Raw genomic sequence first — 16330 nt, 5'->3', positions numbered from 1 at the left:
TGGCCTCAGCTAACAATTAGGTAGCACAGTCTGTAGAACAGAACTCCTGCAGTATCCTCCCCACACCCACCTTACATTACATTCACAACCCACTTGCTGTCCACAGGGGCTTTGCAGGGTAACTACATAGAGTAACTGCAGCTCCGTGGCACTTATTTGCTGTGGGCAAGTCATGATTGGAAGCTGTTGAGGTCCAAGCGTCAGGCAGTGCAAAAGGGCTTGCTGAGACATGTAGTTAGAATTAACGTCACAGTGATAATGGAAGAATCTGAACAGGAAAGAGGTGTTCCCAGCTGCGACAGAGAAATGAAGGCACACACGTCCATTAGCAACTCGCTATTGTACTTCATCTGCATATTATAGCCATGCGAGGTAGTTATTATACCACTGTGATCTGGATTCCCATGAAACATGAGAGTCACTAGTAACAATATTAATTTTATATGACCAGTCATTTTAAAACATTTTAGGAGTTACTCTTTACAACCTGTGAATGGCACTCTGTAGTCTTCTGTGCTTTTACCAGAGCATCAGTATTACTGTTGCCCCTTTGTCAGCCTGCTCTAATGTGTTCTTTCCTCATTTGGTTCCTGAATTTCAGCAGCAATGGAAGAAATAATCTCATTAGTTGTCTTCTTGATAAAGTTGCTTAATATTGCCGAGGAATGTGACTGTAGTAAGGTCAGGGATGAATGATCACGTCTGAATGATGTAACTGCTATCTGAAATACCTGCACTTGGTGCCTGTTGGTGACAGTACTCTGTTGCTAAACTCACCTTGGTGGGTCAAGGAATGTGCCCTCATATGTTCTCTTCTGCCTAATTGCTGTGGCAGGAGTTATCCTTTTGCAGTTCTCTGACCCCTGTTCTGTAGCTGTTTCTGATCATTTGAGAAGCTACTGCTGTCCAGAAGAATTTCAAGGAAACTTCCACCTGAAGAAGAAGATAGCAATGAGTTCTTTTCTTCCTCCTCTATCCATCTGTAGTAACACATTCAGTAAAAAACTGGTATAGACTCTTCTGGAGCAAAAGGTATTCTATAACCCCACATTTGGCTGAGATTTTAGATATAATTTTTCAGTCCAAAAAAACCCATAATATAAAAGCAGGTCTCCTGCTGACACAAGAGTAACAGAACAGGAATTCATGAATTATGGCGATAATATCTGCCAACACTGCTGTAGGTGCTTTAAAAAAAGATGCATGAGCGTTTAAGCTCCATTTTTTTACTACAGCACTCCTGGTTCTCCAGCAGTTGCAGCAGGGCACAACTTATTGTATGTACAATCCAATCTGATGGTGAACTGTTGTTGAAATAGGTTGTCTCCTGCCCCCAGACACATGTTCCTATTTCTTCTTTGTCAGAGATGAGAGTCTCAGAGTGAGTCACATCTGCTTGTTGATCCAACAGACACCTCTTCCTGAGTGTGTGTGATGACTAGATGCAATGGAAAGCAGCCGCGGACAGAGGCATCGGGGCCAGTCCTAGAAGCAGCTGTCAGACAAGATCAAGGACGTAGCTTCACATCATGCTTCATGTTCTTCATTATCCTGCGGTGTACTTCAGTGGCTGTTGAACATCATAAGCCGTGGTCTTCCATCTGCCAGGAATCCCTTGTAGCATAGCCGTTGTGATGTGGCAGCTCCGGAGGGGTCATGCTGCCATGAACAGCAGCTTCCTCTTTCTTCACACTTCACTAGTGCTGTGGTCCTTGAAACAACCTTTTAAAAGAAGATAAAATATGCTATTCAGTTGTAAGAGAAGAGGGAGCTGTGACCATTGCTGATTTTAAGATTTCTTGTGTGGGGACACAGGAGAGCAACTCCAAACCAAGTGGCAAGTGGTAGGACTTAACTGCCTGTGGTGCTGCTCCTATGGTGAGGGGCCTCCTTTTAGGTTAGAATGGCAGAGAGCAATTTCCTTGCAATTTGGCAAACTGATGCTTTTCTACATAGTGTTATTTGGCTTTAGGATTTTCCTTGAGGTGCAGGGAGGGCAGGTTTAAAGTTAGGGTTTATTTTCCCACTGCTAGCCCTTCCCTTTCAGTGCTGCAAGGATACTATTATGGACCCTGTGCCAAAATGTCTCTGTAGGAAACGTTCATGGTCCTGCATGGTAAGGTGGTTCTTTGGAGCAAAATCCACTGATACAGAATCAAGTATTCATTTCTCTTTTACATTTTTTAGCCTGGTTTGTTTCAGAGAGGTGCAGAAATGCTGTTTTCAGAAGCCAGAGCACCAAGTGTCAAAGGCACAAGTGCTGCTCGCAAAAACTGCTGGCCAGCCCCCCTCCGCTGAGCCCTGAGAAATGCTCTCTTGTTTGTCCCACAGGCGACCAGCCAAAAACTAGCTGCTCAACACACAGCTAGTTCGACTCTCCCCCAGATGAGGTACACAGAAGGCTACTCTAGCCCCAAACCTCTTTTCAGGCCGTGTGGCGAGCTGAAGCCATTCATTCTTTTGTGCATCTGCTTCACGATACAAAAGGAACTTTATTATGGATTTTACTCCATGCTAACAGAAAGTCAGTTGAATTCCCTTAGCCGGTTTTTGTGTATAGTGAACGCATCACTGGCCTGTAAAGGCAATTGATTACTTTAATACAATGTCACCTAATCCATCAAGCAAGGAAAATATAGCTGGGTTTTAAAGACTGACCTAAGAAGTAACTCATATCTTTGATTATTTTAACTGTCTCCAGTTAAATACTTCTAACAACATTTTCCTATTTCAAAATCAATGCCATAGTCCAGTGGCAAAGAAGGGAATGATTGCAACCACTCACCGAGCTTCTTGGGCTTGCTTAGTCACTGCAGTGTCTAGTTGCTATGTCTGACTATAACGACAATGTTGATGATAGGTTTAATTAACGAGATTGCCTTTGAAAAGCCTCTGTGATGTTTTCTGGAGGTTAAAACCAAGGCCACCATCCAAATTCTGCTTTAACCCTGTACTGATTACTTCATCCAGCTCTGCTGCAAGGAGTCTCTCCTTTTTAGCTCGCTGGCAGGTGAGCGTGGGTACATCTGGCTAGTTTTCCTCTCCTCACCTGTCTGCTGGAGGCTCTCCTGTCCCACGGGCTCTCCTGCCTGCCATGCCTTAGCTCCTCCAACTCACAGTCTTGCATCTTAGCTCCAAAGCACCTCCAGCAGCAGCTAAGCTGCCATGTTGGGCTTTCTCCTAGAGTAGCAGAGGTGCTGGCATGTGCTTCTTTGGGTAACTGCTCTACGACTCTGAACAACAGAAAATGCAGCCCCTCGCTTACCTTAGGCTGTGCAGCAGCAAAAGGGATGGCAGTTTTTCTTTCAAAGAGCTTGCAGTTCTACCTAATGGTGGTCACTAAATCCTGGAAACTTCTGAAGCCTTTAATGAATAGCAGTGACAAAGGCAAAAATCTCTATAATAACATGTATGATCACACGCATTTGAAAGAAAAGTTTTTGTTTGCTTTTGTGCTAAAGAAACTTACTGAATTTATGTTAGTAGGGTAACAAAATTACCTCCTGTATTAACAGCAATGCTTACCAAGAGCATCTCCTTTATTTTAATTTTATTTTTGTTAAAAGGAGGAAGCAAGAAGTTCTGAGGGATTAGATAATAGTGAAAGATTCGTTCTTTTCTTCTTCTTTAGATAAATACCTAGGGATTGTGATTTTCTTTAAATTGTATCTGAGGACATTGGATATATTTCTGAACTACTGTATGAAGTTTCACTGCTGTTACAACATGAATCTTTAATTCTCTATTTACAGCCAGTGCTGATTTCCCATACAACGGTCAAGCTATAGGAGATGGAGTTAACAGAAACTCTGCCATTATTGGAGGTAGGAAAAACATCTACTTTTCTAAGATACTTTGCAGTATGACTGTGATGGCCAAATTGCAGTTGGTAACATATTCAAGCTATTTGCTAAGAGCTGACTATGTGGGAAAACTACACCTGAACAAAGTTACATAGAAATTTGTGTAAGTCTGTTCAACCACATTGTCCTAGTGAAATGGTTTGTTCTCGCTTAGTTTGTCCCCTCAATTCAGTTTTAACCAAATCAAAATACTGATATTCATAATCCACATATTAAGCATCCATGTAGGGAGCTACTTTGCAATAGTTACTTATGTTAACAGAGTAATTCATTTATATGAAATGGCAAGGACACTTTTCCAGTTACAGCAGATTCAACATGAATATATGGCAAACATTATTTGCTCCACCCTTGACAAAAATCCCTCGTGATCCTGCCTTGGTTTTTAGGGGCCAAGTTCTGCTCTAACTTATGTGCCAGAGAGTCCCATTCAGTGTCACAGGTGATGTTAAGTAATACCAGAATTGCAATTTTGAATTAGCATTCCACTGAAGATACTCTGGCCAGCTGCCTCCAGAAATAAGGGTCCTGGTTAATTTTATGCACACATGCAATTTTCTCTGTCCTGTCCCGTAGTATGGAAGTGTTGCACCATAACTCTCCTGGGAGAACCTTGCCACTGCATCAAATTCTGAAGGCATATAAAAAAAAATTGTAAAGATCAGCCTAATAGCTTTTAGACAGTTCTAAATGCATATAAAATGACATACTGGTGGTGGTTTTTGTCATGTAAAGCAACACTGAGTGTAGTAGTACATGCAGTCTAATGGAATTTCTTGTTTCTTTTCCCTGGCCCCCTCAAGGGTCTGTGTTTCCATATCCATGTTTAGATTAGTTGCTCTAGTTTTGATTTTCTGTGTTATTTTTCCTTTTTAATTTATATTTTTATTACCACTTGAAACTTTTCCTTAATACTTTGAAACCTTACAATGCTAGAAGGATAGCATTGCATTCCTTAGAAAAATTCAGGCCACACCTGAACAGTCTGGCTGTCTGACCCATCAGTTAACAAAAGTGGCATAACGTAATTCTGGCTGATTACAAGACTTTTTAACCTGAGAATTTTACAATGTCTTCATCCTGGAAGATCCTCATGCCTGTAGAGAAGGGCCAAAAAAGGAACAGTGCTGGTTTAGCACACAGTTACCTATGCCTAAGAGGATAAAATACGTGAGACTTCTCCATAACAGGGCTGAACCCCAAATAGACCATTGCAGGGGGAGCAATTAAGGATAGGTCTGATGATAAAGCAGTTACATCTGTAATTATGTGGAGCCAGTGCCTAGGGGGTGGAGTGAGCCAACAGTGAACCAAGCAAATCTTCAAGGACATATTCAGGGGCTATGATAGATCTATATGGCCATTGGCTGGAAAGTATACATCAGTGATTCCATCCTCCAAGAGCTGTCCAGGCAGTGACACGTGACAATTTCACCTCCCATATTTTGCCTCACAGTCAGCAAAGCTCACCTCTGTAAGTAGGTATTAATGTTGAAGTTTACCTGTGGGATGAAAGTCACTAGCAGACTCCACTCAGTGACATTTTGTATATAGTAAAAACTATATATAAATGTTAGAGTAGTGGAAACCAAGCAACTGTGGTGATGTTTAACTGCCCAGGTAGCTTTGGCTCAGCTTGGAGGAGTTGTGGAATCCTTTCTTTGTGTTGGAATCCGGTGTTCTCCTCACTAGTGGCATCTTTTCTTTCCTCCCCTTTGCAGGTGTCATCGCAGTGGTGATCTTCACCATCCTCTGCACCTTGGTGTTCCTGATCCGCTACATGTTTCGCCACAAGGGAACCTACCACACCAACGAGGCCAAAGGGGCAGAGTCAGCTGAGAGCGCTGACGCCGCCATCATGAACAATGACCCCAACTTCACGGAGACCATTGACGAGAGCAAGAAGGAATGGCTTATCTAAGCCCATGGGGACGGGGCCTGGGGTGGGATATGAGCTGGGCCAGGGTGGGACCGGGATGACTCTTGCAGTGGGGAGAGAACACTCTGCATTGGACGCTTGAGCACACGTACAGTAAAAAGATCAGCACAACTGGAGGAGCAAGTGACAGGAAAATACCACTGAGACTGGAGGAAAAAAAAAGAATATCTCAAGCATTTAAGAAAAAATACTTTTTAATATTTATTTACAGCAAATTGCCCCTTCTATATCCAAACAACTACAACAAAGAGCAGTTTTGCAGCTTCAGCATTGGTTAAAATTTTCAGTAATACCTGTCTATTTCTGTGTGCGTTTAGAGGCGTTCTGGATACCCACGACGAGAAACGGGGCTGTTTTTTTACATTTTTTTAAAAGCTGTTTAAAATGTGGGTAGTTCTGTCCTGAGAAGAAGTGGCAGACCTTTCTTCCCGGTGTTGTGTTCCTTCATGGCTGGCCACTTCCCCACAGGCTGCCCTCAGCCCCGCACCTTGACCATATCACCGTTCATTTTGGTGGCGTTGAACCAGGGGTTCAGGGCTGGGGGTGGGACGGGGGGGTGAGGATTAATGCAAATCATACTCACCGGTTTTTCAACGTGTCATCAGCCCGTGCCAACCCTGGCAGGATCCATCTTCTTGACCCAGGCTCTTTGTTGGTTGCATACAATTCTCATCAGCAGTGTAAAAATACTGTTATTATGACTACTACTACTACCAGAGAGGACGATCAGAAAGCACTGGAAGCCTTGGGGGGTTTTTTATTATTATTATCATTATTACTATTTTGTTGATCTCTGAGGGAGGATGATGCTGTGTGAGTCTGTAGACGTAGTCTGTTCCTGTGTCTTTGGCTATGGCACTGGTGACCTGAAGCAAGTGCCAGTTTAAACTCAGCTCTGCCTGTGGCATATTGGCATATACTGTACTTAGGCATAAGCATTGTAGTAGGGAATTAGAGCCAGACTTTGTTTGCTTCTGTTTCTTTTTTATAGGCTGTCGCAGAAATACTAGTACAGCTCTAGGCTATGCATTTGAACCCATGGGCTTCACATAATAGTTTTTTTCCAACTCTAGCATAGCGATTTATTCTTCAAATCCTTTGTTTCAGTCCCTTTGCAAGGAAAGCCTCTGCTGGCAGTGTTCACACAGACAGGGAGGTGAGGCGAAGGAGGCTTGGAAACTCTGCCAGAGAGCACATGAGAAACACACGGCGCACAGTGGAGAGTTACTTTTCAATACAGAGATTTACCTGAACTATTTTGCTGTCTTTGAAAGGCATTTTTAAGAATAACAAGGCCAATGCCAAGTGCAGCATTGCACCTCATGTCCCCTCTCGGACCAGGGAAGTTGTAGGTGTCGCCTGAGAAGCAGGCAGGCAGCTTGTAGGAAAGGCAAAGGGGCAGCCTGAAGACCTAATATCCTTTCATGGCAATAACACAGCTTTAGCTTGCCCTCTGCAGAGGAGCATGGTTCTCCAGTGGTCTGATTTGATAGGAATGTAAGGCCTTAATGGGCAGTTTTTGCAGTGGAACAGAACGAAGGAATGAATGTATTTCATTCACAGGGCATTTTCTGTGTGCTAAAAGAACAGAAACAATACCAAGAATTTCCCTTTAAAAGTATTTACGCTCATGACAGTCCTAGATTTGCTTAATCTATGTTGCTGGGTTTAGGATGCACAGATTTAATCCATTTTTTTGGTACAAGAAAGATTTCTTTTTCACCCAAATCTGCAATCTACTACACTGAGCCGTGCTGGCACCTTTAATTTCCTGATCTTTTTGGTTGTCTCTTTCATTATTCTAGTCGATGCTTTAAAATGAAAAGAAAAAGTCATGGAGGGGGAAGAAAATATTGGAGTCTTACCAGACAAGAAATTTCTAAGCACAGTTTGTCAGACAGACAAGGCCAGATAGTTTGGGTTTTAAGGACAGTAGCCTGAAGTCCTCTTCTGGATTCACTGAACATAGATATCAGAGCAAACCAAGCCCATTGATTTCTTCTGTTTCTGGATTTGGAATTAGCATACAAAAAAGTTGCCAGTTTCAAAAAAAATTACTGTTTCTCAGGTAACATTATGTGGCAGAGGGGTTCAGGTAGGCATAAAAATCACCTTTGTCACTTGTGCTCTGCAGTCTTTTGCCTTACCTCCAGTATTAACCTCTCCCTCTCTTGTGTTTAATCAAGCAGATGAGTCCTTATTCTTGTTTAATCGTGGGTGTAAGATAAGTCTCCACCCCTTGGAGAGTATCAGCATGGGATGGATTTAGCCTGCACCGCTAACTATTCAGCAATATACACAGCAATCGAAGATATCTTTGTAGGATTGAAAAGGCGTTCTGTGTTCTATATTATTTTATGTTTAATTTGATTTTAATGGTATTTTAGTCCACTCTAAAAAACATTCTTGCCTGCAACTTCCAAGTTACCATGAAAAGTGACTATAGCATCATTTGCATAGACAGGGATTTGGTTTGCAACAAAGTTACTTACTTATCTGAACTTAATGTCTAGGAGGAGGATCAGACTTAAGTATCCTGAGAGACTAGAGTCCTCTGCTGCTTCATGTGGCAGAGACAGACTTAGCGCAGCCACTGTGGAAATTTGCCAAATGCCTCAGCGTGGTGCTAGAGGGGAAAGATGGCTTGGTCTCTAACCAAGTCCTTGGCGAAGCCAGGGACAGTTGTCTGGGTTATGGTAGTGAGGCCTGTGACATCTGTTCACTGATTTTCTAAAAGATTACTAGCTAATCTCCCACAACCCTGCAAGCAAGAATTTCTGGAAAACAATCCTTGACCATTGCACAAGCAATAGTTGTAAATTAGTGTCTTAAATTTGAAAAACAGGTTTTAAGTTTCTGAAGTCAAATTGCAAGCATCTGCATCTCTGCATTGACTGGACACCATGGACCTCTTTATGTGAGGTTCATTAGTGCTGTGTTAAAATGTTGATCATCTTCAGTTATTTTCGGGATAGAGTCACTTTCATAACTGCAGAAACTCTTTTTAATTATTAGAATTCTTGTTTCTTCTTAAACAGGACATGATGCTCTAGACTAGCAGCTGATCTCTGTATAGGCATTTAGTGACTGTAGGTGAATTCCTGCCTGTCTGCTGTATTTCATTTTTGAGAATGGCCTACGTTTAATTACAGGCAGCGGTCATTCAGCAGCCTAGCAGGGAAGCAGGAGCAGGCTCAGAGAAGCAGCTTGTATATTTTGCTAGCACTATATCTATTCTGAGGATTTCTTCCTCTGCGAGCCTATTATTTAAGGTTGAAATGACATCCATAGTTTACTTCACCCACTCTTCTTTGTGCCAAAAATCCATGTTGTTTAACAGGTGCTATCCATACACCTGTAGTGGGAAAATTTGTTGGAGGGGAGAGTGGATCGTGCTTTTATAAAACTGTACTTTCCCCAAAGAGTATTAAAATAATCGGTCTTCTATCGCCTCTTTTTAGCTGCTTCACCTATTTGAACTGTGCAGGAAAATGTAGCTTCTTGTACTGGTTGGGGAACCGAAGTGTCCTGGTTGTGTACTGGTTGGGGAACCGAAGTGTCCCCAACAAAGGCTTGTTCCCAGTTCCACAGGAACTGATGGCAAAACTGCCGCCAGCAGTGGGGAGAGCAAGACTGGGCTGGAGACTAGGGCCTTCAGTGTTAGTAACATAACATAAGCAATATTTCGGATCCTCATTCATGACACATGCAGACCACCAGGTAATGAGTCATGGAGCTCCGAAGAGCCAAAATGGTGGAAAACTAATTTTGATGTCAGCCCAGCCTCGAGGGGAAACCCACAATCCAATCTGGCGGTTTTGAATCAAGTCTTTCACACACTGCTTATTCCATATTTACTGATAGAAAATTCAGATGTATTAAATAGGAATATGTACCTTTAATTGGTACTGGAGCATTTCTGCTTTGTATTTTTCTTGTCTTAAATGTTACCTATACCTTTTATATCTCTTCTAGCAGTTGCCACTGGATGGTCATCATCAATATTTTAGTAAGACTGCCAAAGCAGTGGTGTATATGTACAAGTTTATTGTAGTGATAAGAATTCAGTTTAAGAGTCTAGTAAATAATTACATCTTAATTAAAACAGTGTCCTTTAATGGCAGATGCATCTGATTTCCAGGGTATCTGTTGAAATGTGAAGGTATCTCAGTTTGACAAGCAATAGCTTTTAATATGGTTTCTCCCTTGAACAATTTTACATTCCAGCAAGCATGGTGATCCTGAAAGGGTGCCATTTTTGAAAAGCAGAACCTAAATTCTGTTAATCAGATTTCTTTATCCATCCTAGAGAAACGAAACAGAAACCTTGCCTTAAAAGCAAGAGCCTGTAAACTAGAATGAAAGAAGGACAACATGTACATACTAACTTCTGTGAATGTCTTTCCTTTTAACTAAAGTTCTATTAGAAACCAGATTGGTAAATAAAAAAAAAAAAAAAGGGAAAGAAGGAAGAAATTCAAAATAGTTTTAATTGCCCTAACAGCTGTTTCCTCGTGCTTTGTATATTCTGATCATTGTCTATATTTCTTCCTTCTCTAGTACCAGGAAATCAATTTGGAAAGGACAGAAGTTGGAAAGGCCTCTTAAGACCCACAGTACATGAAAAAAGGGACTTCAGAACGCAGTTATACATAAGAAAAGAGGGTGCTAAAACCAGGGAAGATTTACTGAAGTGCAAGTATGTTCCTCCTGCATCAGGCAGCCCTGATTACCTGTTACGGAGGAGCATCTCAGGCAGTGTAAATCTGTACTTGTTGAGGTGGACTGAGGGTCTGAGCGTAGAGTTTTGGTAGAAATGAAATGACTGCCTTTCTGAGGTTTTTCCCTTCCTGATCACTTTGCAGATAGCAGTAAGCAGTCTGCCATCAATTCTGCTCACGTTTGTTACTGCAGGCTCTGTGGCATTGCCAGCTTCACAAGAGTTACACACTACAAATGGCTGAGTGTGGATTGTTTGCCTGCCTTTCCTACCGTGCCTCTGTCCTTTCCTTTATGAATGTGAGCCTTTTATTGAAATCGTCAAGAAAAATGTATCCCCAGCTCAACAGACTTGTGTCTGTTCCTGTTAATAAACTACCTTATCAGGCTTTAAAAAGTTTTTATGATGTGAAGCATTTTATGAAAGAACTGTGTTAACTGCACTTGCGTGGGAGAAATCTAGGCAACGAAGCATCAGTGCAACAACCACCCGAGTCAGAGGGACTGTGCTTGTCCCAACCCATTGCTCTGTCTACAGTGTGAATTCCCTTAACCACCGATCCAAAGCCCCGGTCCAAGACCTTAACTTACTTTGTGGAATATAGTAGTCGCAAAGACCTGTTGTGATGCCTTGTGACCATGTTTTGACTGTTCATTTGTACTGACTGTTGCAACCCCTAGAAGGAGAGTCACGCTTTCTACAGGAATATTTTTCATTTATATAGGAAAGCTCTAGAACAAAAAGATGGGAATGAAGGTTCACGTTTAAAGCCCTTCTGATACTTGTACGCTGTGACACGGAGTAGAGTCTTTGCTTCTTGCTGTCACCGCCTGTGTTTCACCGCAGCCAGAAGTGTGTGGGTGTGCACGTGCACCTCTGAAATCTAAGGCTATTCGGGACGCAATGGCTACAGCTCTTGGGTAATTACTGTCATAATGTGGGTATATGGTGGATAAGATACCAAACTTGCTTCAAATCCATGAGTCTGCGGTGCTAGCAAAATCACTCACTCTTGAAATTAAGTGCGATTTTGGAGATAAACTCAGACTTTGCCCTGCAGTAGTAGGCATATACGGTGCCTCGAATGAGAGCAGGCTTGGACCTGGTTACTGAAAAGCATTTATTTAACAATCTGTAACACAGTTCTGTTAACACCCTATTTAACTCTGACTTTCACATATAAGCAGACTTCTTCTTGAAGCACTATGCTGAAAACCCTGATTATGCCAACAACTTAAGAACCAGGAAGAAAAGTGGCCGTTTTGTGGCTTCTTTACAAAAGTTTTCTTTAAAGAAGTCACTTCATGTAAAAAAGAAAAGTTTGGTATCAACAGGTTCTTTCACAGAGAAGTGTTTCTTTTGACTAGTTTTCTGTTTTCAAAACATCATATGAGAAAAGTTAAGCACTTATTCCACATGATATAAAGCACAACCAAACTGCTTCTGTGAAAAGGGGGTAAGACATACCCTGCAAGTATACATAGAATCAAGTAACGAATTTAGTGCATCCCGTTCCTTCTGTGGTGCAGCAGCTTCCATTAATGTCTACTTATTCTCCCACTGCTTTTTTTTCCTTAATGGAAAAACATCTAGATGAACTATATCAGAAAGAGTTTCTCCTTGCCCTCCAGTTAGGGATCTGGGGTAGGTACAGTGCTGTGGGTAGTCAAGTCATACCACCATGTGTGCATTGCCTTTTTGGCCGAAATATTTGAGCTTCTCCCATCTTTCACATGCTTTAAAACAGGCTGTTGCAAGAATATAGCTGAAGACGTGAAACTTAAGCAAGCTGCTTCTAGGCTGCTGGTGAGAGCACAGAATCAGAAGTCCCAAGCTCCTCTTCTACCTGCTGGTCTGTCCTTGCTTAGAAGACAATTCTCAGTTGTGTTGGTGCCTGTTCCTGTCTGTTGTCCTCTTTCCCTCATCTTACAAGACCACAGAACAGCCCAGACTGAAAGAGACTTCAAAAGACCTTCTGGTCGAGTCTTTCATGGGAAAGGGAGCCTAGATGAGGTTATCTAGCATCCTGTCCAGTCACATTTTTTTTCCCCATTGACTCCGTTTTCAGGGCTGTAGGCTATCAACAGGCTCTTGTTTAAGACAGACTGAAGGAGTCACTGGAGCAAGTCAACAAACTCGTGAATCAGCCAGAAAGCAATAACTTTAGATGACTCACATCAGGTGGAAGCAGGCTTCATCTGGAAAATTTCCAGCCTAACAGCTCTCCTACATTTAGTCATGGCTTTGGTTAGCAATGGAGCAACCAGCCAAGCCTATGTATTATTTTTTTAAACCCATGTGGAGGTATGTAAGATAAACTTGGCTGAATAAAGACAAGGTAGCCATCCTCTGTATGCTAATGTTTGTTCTCTAAACTGTGCATCTTCACACTTACGGTTCATGTGTCACTGAAGGAGTCTGACCTTGGCACAGTCAATAACTCATTTACAAGCTGTCCCAACAGCCCTGTACTGCTTTGTCTTAATGTTTGAAAATAAACCTATGGTTTGCCATCATAAAGCACTGGACACAGTATCGTCAGCTAGTTGTAATTTATTTCTGTTATAAAATGAAGGTCTGTCTCCAGAGTTTTCTTGTGTAAATTGCACTAACAAGACCTTTATCCCTGAAACATAAACTACTGCAACAGGGCGAGGTAGCAAAGAGAAATTCCCTTTGCTGCACACCCTGAGAAACAAAAGTCCCTTTTGTTACACAGTTCCTGGTACAGGAGTAAAATCTCTGTACACATCTAACATCTCCTTCTTTCCAAACCCCTAAGGCCAGCATGGAAAGAAATTGGCTGACAGTTCTGGAGTTTTTTTCCCATATCTTCCTCTACTTTTGAAATGTTCCCTCTCACTGATAAATTCATCACCTTTCACTGTCATCTTTAAACTCTTTCCCAGCAATGCTTCCTACTTTGACCAAAGTGAAGCCTCTCACCTTCCTAAAATGTGACTATTGTAGTGGGAGAGTTGTATGCCACTGAATTCCTGTCATCTGTTATATTTGCAGCTGGTTTTTATCTGCTTATAGTACTCAGTGATTGAAAGTAGAAGTTTGGTTTCTGCCATCTGCAGCATTATTTTATAACTTGTTTGTATTTGTTCCAAAATCACAGCACCATCTGGCAAAAAGACCTGAAAACGAGGCAACTGCACCTCATTCCGCTAAGCATACTCACTTTCTTTTGCTTGGTTCAAATTTTCCCAAGAGATAACAATACTAAAATAAATGTCTAGCAAAAGCCAGTTTCTATTTTGCTTAGGGTCACAAGATGTCAGAATTAACCCTCAGCCATCCCTTTCCCTTGTGCTTTTGTGGCATGTATACAAGGACACCGGTAGCCTCCAAAGGAGAACACAAAAGTAGTGACATTATAAAAGCTTCTACTGGTTTTGGTCTCTTGGAGTTTTAAAGGTCCATCTCAACAGGGGCAACAAGTCTGCACTCCTACAGATTTCACTTAGCACATCCAAGAAAATACTCAACGTTGGTTATTAAAGAATTTTATTTTCATTGGACCAGCATCTCAGAGAGGGAAAAAAAATGCTTCTGTATTTGGAGTACCTGAGATGATATGCTCACCCCGTTGCAACTCCTGTGTTGCGTCTGATCTTTTGAAGCTCCAGCTACTTAAGATATGGGATCAGAGTCACTTGAACAAAGAAGGGTAAGGCATCACTTGATTCCCATTGAAACCCATCAGTGGGCTGGGCAGGTGTCACATAAAATATCTTCAGTCCTAGTGAACCGAACCATGTGTTGAGCAGCCCGAGTCCAGGGAGTTCCTCTGATACAACAGCATGATTTGGCACAATATTCCTGAAAGGCTTCAGCTCCTTGACAACCCTGCTACCGCATTTGACTAGTGCTAATTAACAGAAGCCTGCTGGAAATGATCTGTACTGACTTAATCCTACATGTGGATGCCAACCTTAACTAAGAGTGCTTCATTTCATGGGGATTAAGTAGATTCCTCCCCCACTATGGAGTGCTTGGGCTGTGCTCAGTCTGAAGCTTCTTACTGACATATATAAATAGAGATATAGAGATAAATAGATATTTTTATGGAGATGTTTTATAAGTGGCCTTTACTTTGTGCATGGTAATTATTGCCAAACTCTTGTTTAGGAGCTATGGAGCGGCTGATCTGCAGTCTTTAGAAAGCAACCAGCTGTCTCTGTTGCAACGGGGACTTGGGGTACGGGCTTGGATTTTGATTTTTATTATTCAGCTATAATTTGCATGGTTTGGATTTGGGTTTTGTCTTGGTGTCTTTTATTTTTCTTTCTTTCCTCAGTGGTTCTCTGGCAGGGACACATTGGGCTCAAGCAGGAACTTATTTCTCAGTCTTTCAGAGATGGATTGAAGCCATCGGTGCCATATAACGCTTCAGAAACACCGGCCTTGCACAGCCGGTGATGTTGATCAGTGTGAAGGCCTCAAAACACAGTTTCTTTAGCAAGCTATTGGGGTTTTCACAGTTTAGTGAGGTGCTCCTATTTCTCTAGCTTTGTTTGGCAAGATAGCAAGCTAGCAACAGCTGGGCTGCAGGTATAGCCTCGTGAGCAGGAAAAGGGGTCAGCAGAGACTAGGACATGAATGAGGGTTCACAAGAGGATTCATAAACACAGCAGTAGCAAAAGACTGTCAAAATTGCTACTGAGGCAGGTGATTTTACTTCCTCTTTTCTTTTATTCCTTTTTCTTTAGATACTCTCTGTTTGTATGCTATGTCTGAGTAATGCATCTCTACCGGCCAGCCAGCTCTCAATAACCTGGGCTCTTGGTTAGAGGTAGAAATGCAGTTGTGCTTTCCTATCGATCTCGTTCCTGCTGCTGTGGAGCAGTCTGTACCCAGGAAAGGACCAGGGCCATGAGCTATTAGGAAGCGAAACCAGCCTCTCACCCCTTCCCTCCAAACCAGGTTGAAAGCCAATCCCAGGGTTATGTGCCTACAAAGCTGGCCCAGTTTCCTGGCGGGTGAACCAAGACCTTGTCTGTTTGCAGTTATTCTAGTCCACAGGTTTCTTTCTTGAGCACAATTTTCCCATGGGAAGCATAACCAGGATATGACAGTTACCCTATTTAAACAAAAATGTGTATATTAAAAAAAAATCCTAATCTGAAAGTATAGTGTATCTGAGATTCCTCTGTTATAGACATTTAGTCTACAGATTTATGGCTACATTTGCTATGTTATGCTTGAATAAACATATACTTCATTGAAATACACAAGACTGATAAAAGTAATATGATCTCTTTAAGGAGAATAAACTGTTTGTAAATTTATAAAGAGTATAATCTGTTAGGCCTTATTTGAAGTATGTACTGTGGTTTGGTAAAAGTACAACATTAAAAGAGCCTTGCCAGATGCGGACTGTTTTTTTGCGTGTGTGCGTGGACGGTTGCTTTTGTATATTCGAAATCTTCATTTAACAAAAAAAAGCTCTACAGGCTGTGTGTTTAAGTGCCTGAGGTGACATGCAGAGTGCTCTTCAGATTTGTGTGTGTGGTGGCTCCAGGAAGGGGACAGGCAAGTCTTTTTCTGAATAATTTGGATCCAATTTTGTTTGGAAAAAAAAGTGGCTGGTAGCACCACTGACTGGCTGGGAATTTTTAAAAGAGGCTTTGATAAAATTAATTAATAGTAAGAATTCAGACTAATGCTGCCACTGCACATCCAACTGGTGTTTATTTGATGGGGGAAAAGATCCAAAGAAGCATTAGGCCCTTTCAGAGCAAGAGCTGGTGTGCCACAGGCTGCCGTCACGTGGCTCTTTCCCCACACACCCCGTACACA

General features: G+C 41.9%; 1 protein-coding gene across 2 annotated transcripts in view; it reads left to right on the top strand.

Moving 5' to 3' along the window:
- Positions 1–15901, top strand: part of CNTNAP2 (contactin associated protein 2) — a 1210705-nt gene extending 1194804 nt beyond the window's left edge. For both annotated transcript variants that reach the window (XM_087766336.1, XM_087766327.1), the window contains 2 exons: positions 3753–3824; positions 5585–15901. In XM_087766336.1, coding sequence (XP_087622462.1) covers positions 3753–3824; positions 5585–5784 — 272 coding nt within the window. In that variant the 3' untranslated portion in view covers positions 5785–15901. The remainder of the gene's footprint in view (positions 1–3752; positions 3825–5584) is intronic.
- Positions 15902–16330: the final 429 nt, after the last annotated feature.

This window comes from Nipponia nippon, unplaced genomic scaffold, assembly GCF_047370975.1.
Source record: "Nipponia nippon isolate SJK-2023a ecotype South Korea unplaced genomic scaffold, ASM4737097v1 scaffold_1, whole genome shotgun sequence".
Lineage (NCBI taxonomy): Eukaryota > Metazoa > Chordata > Aves > Pelecaniformes > Threskiornithidae > Nipponia > Nipponia nippon.
The sequence above is the reverse complement of the archived record's forward strand: the minus strand, read 5'-3'. Positions and strand labels throughout refer to the sequence as shown.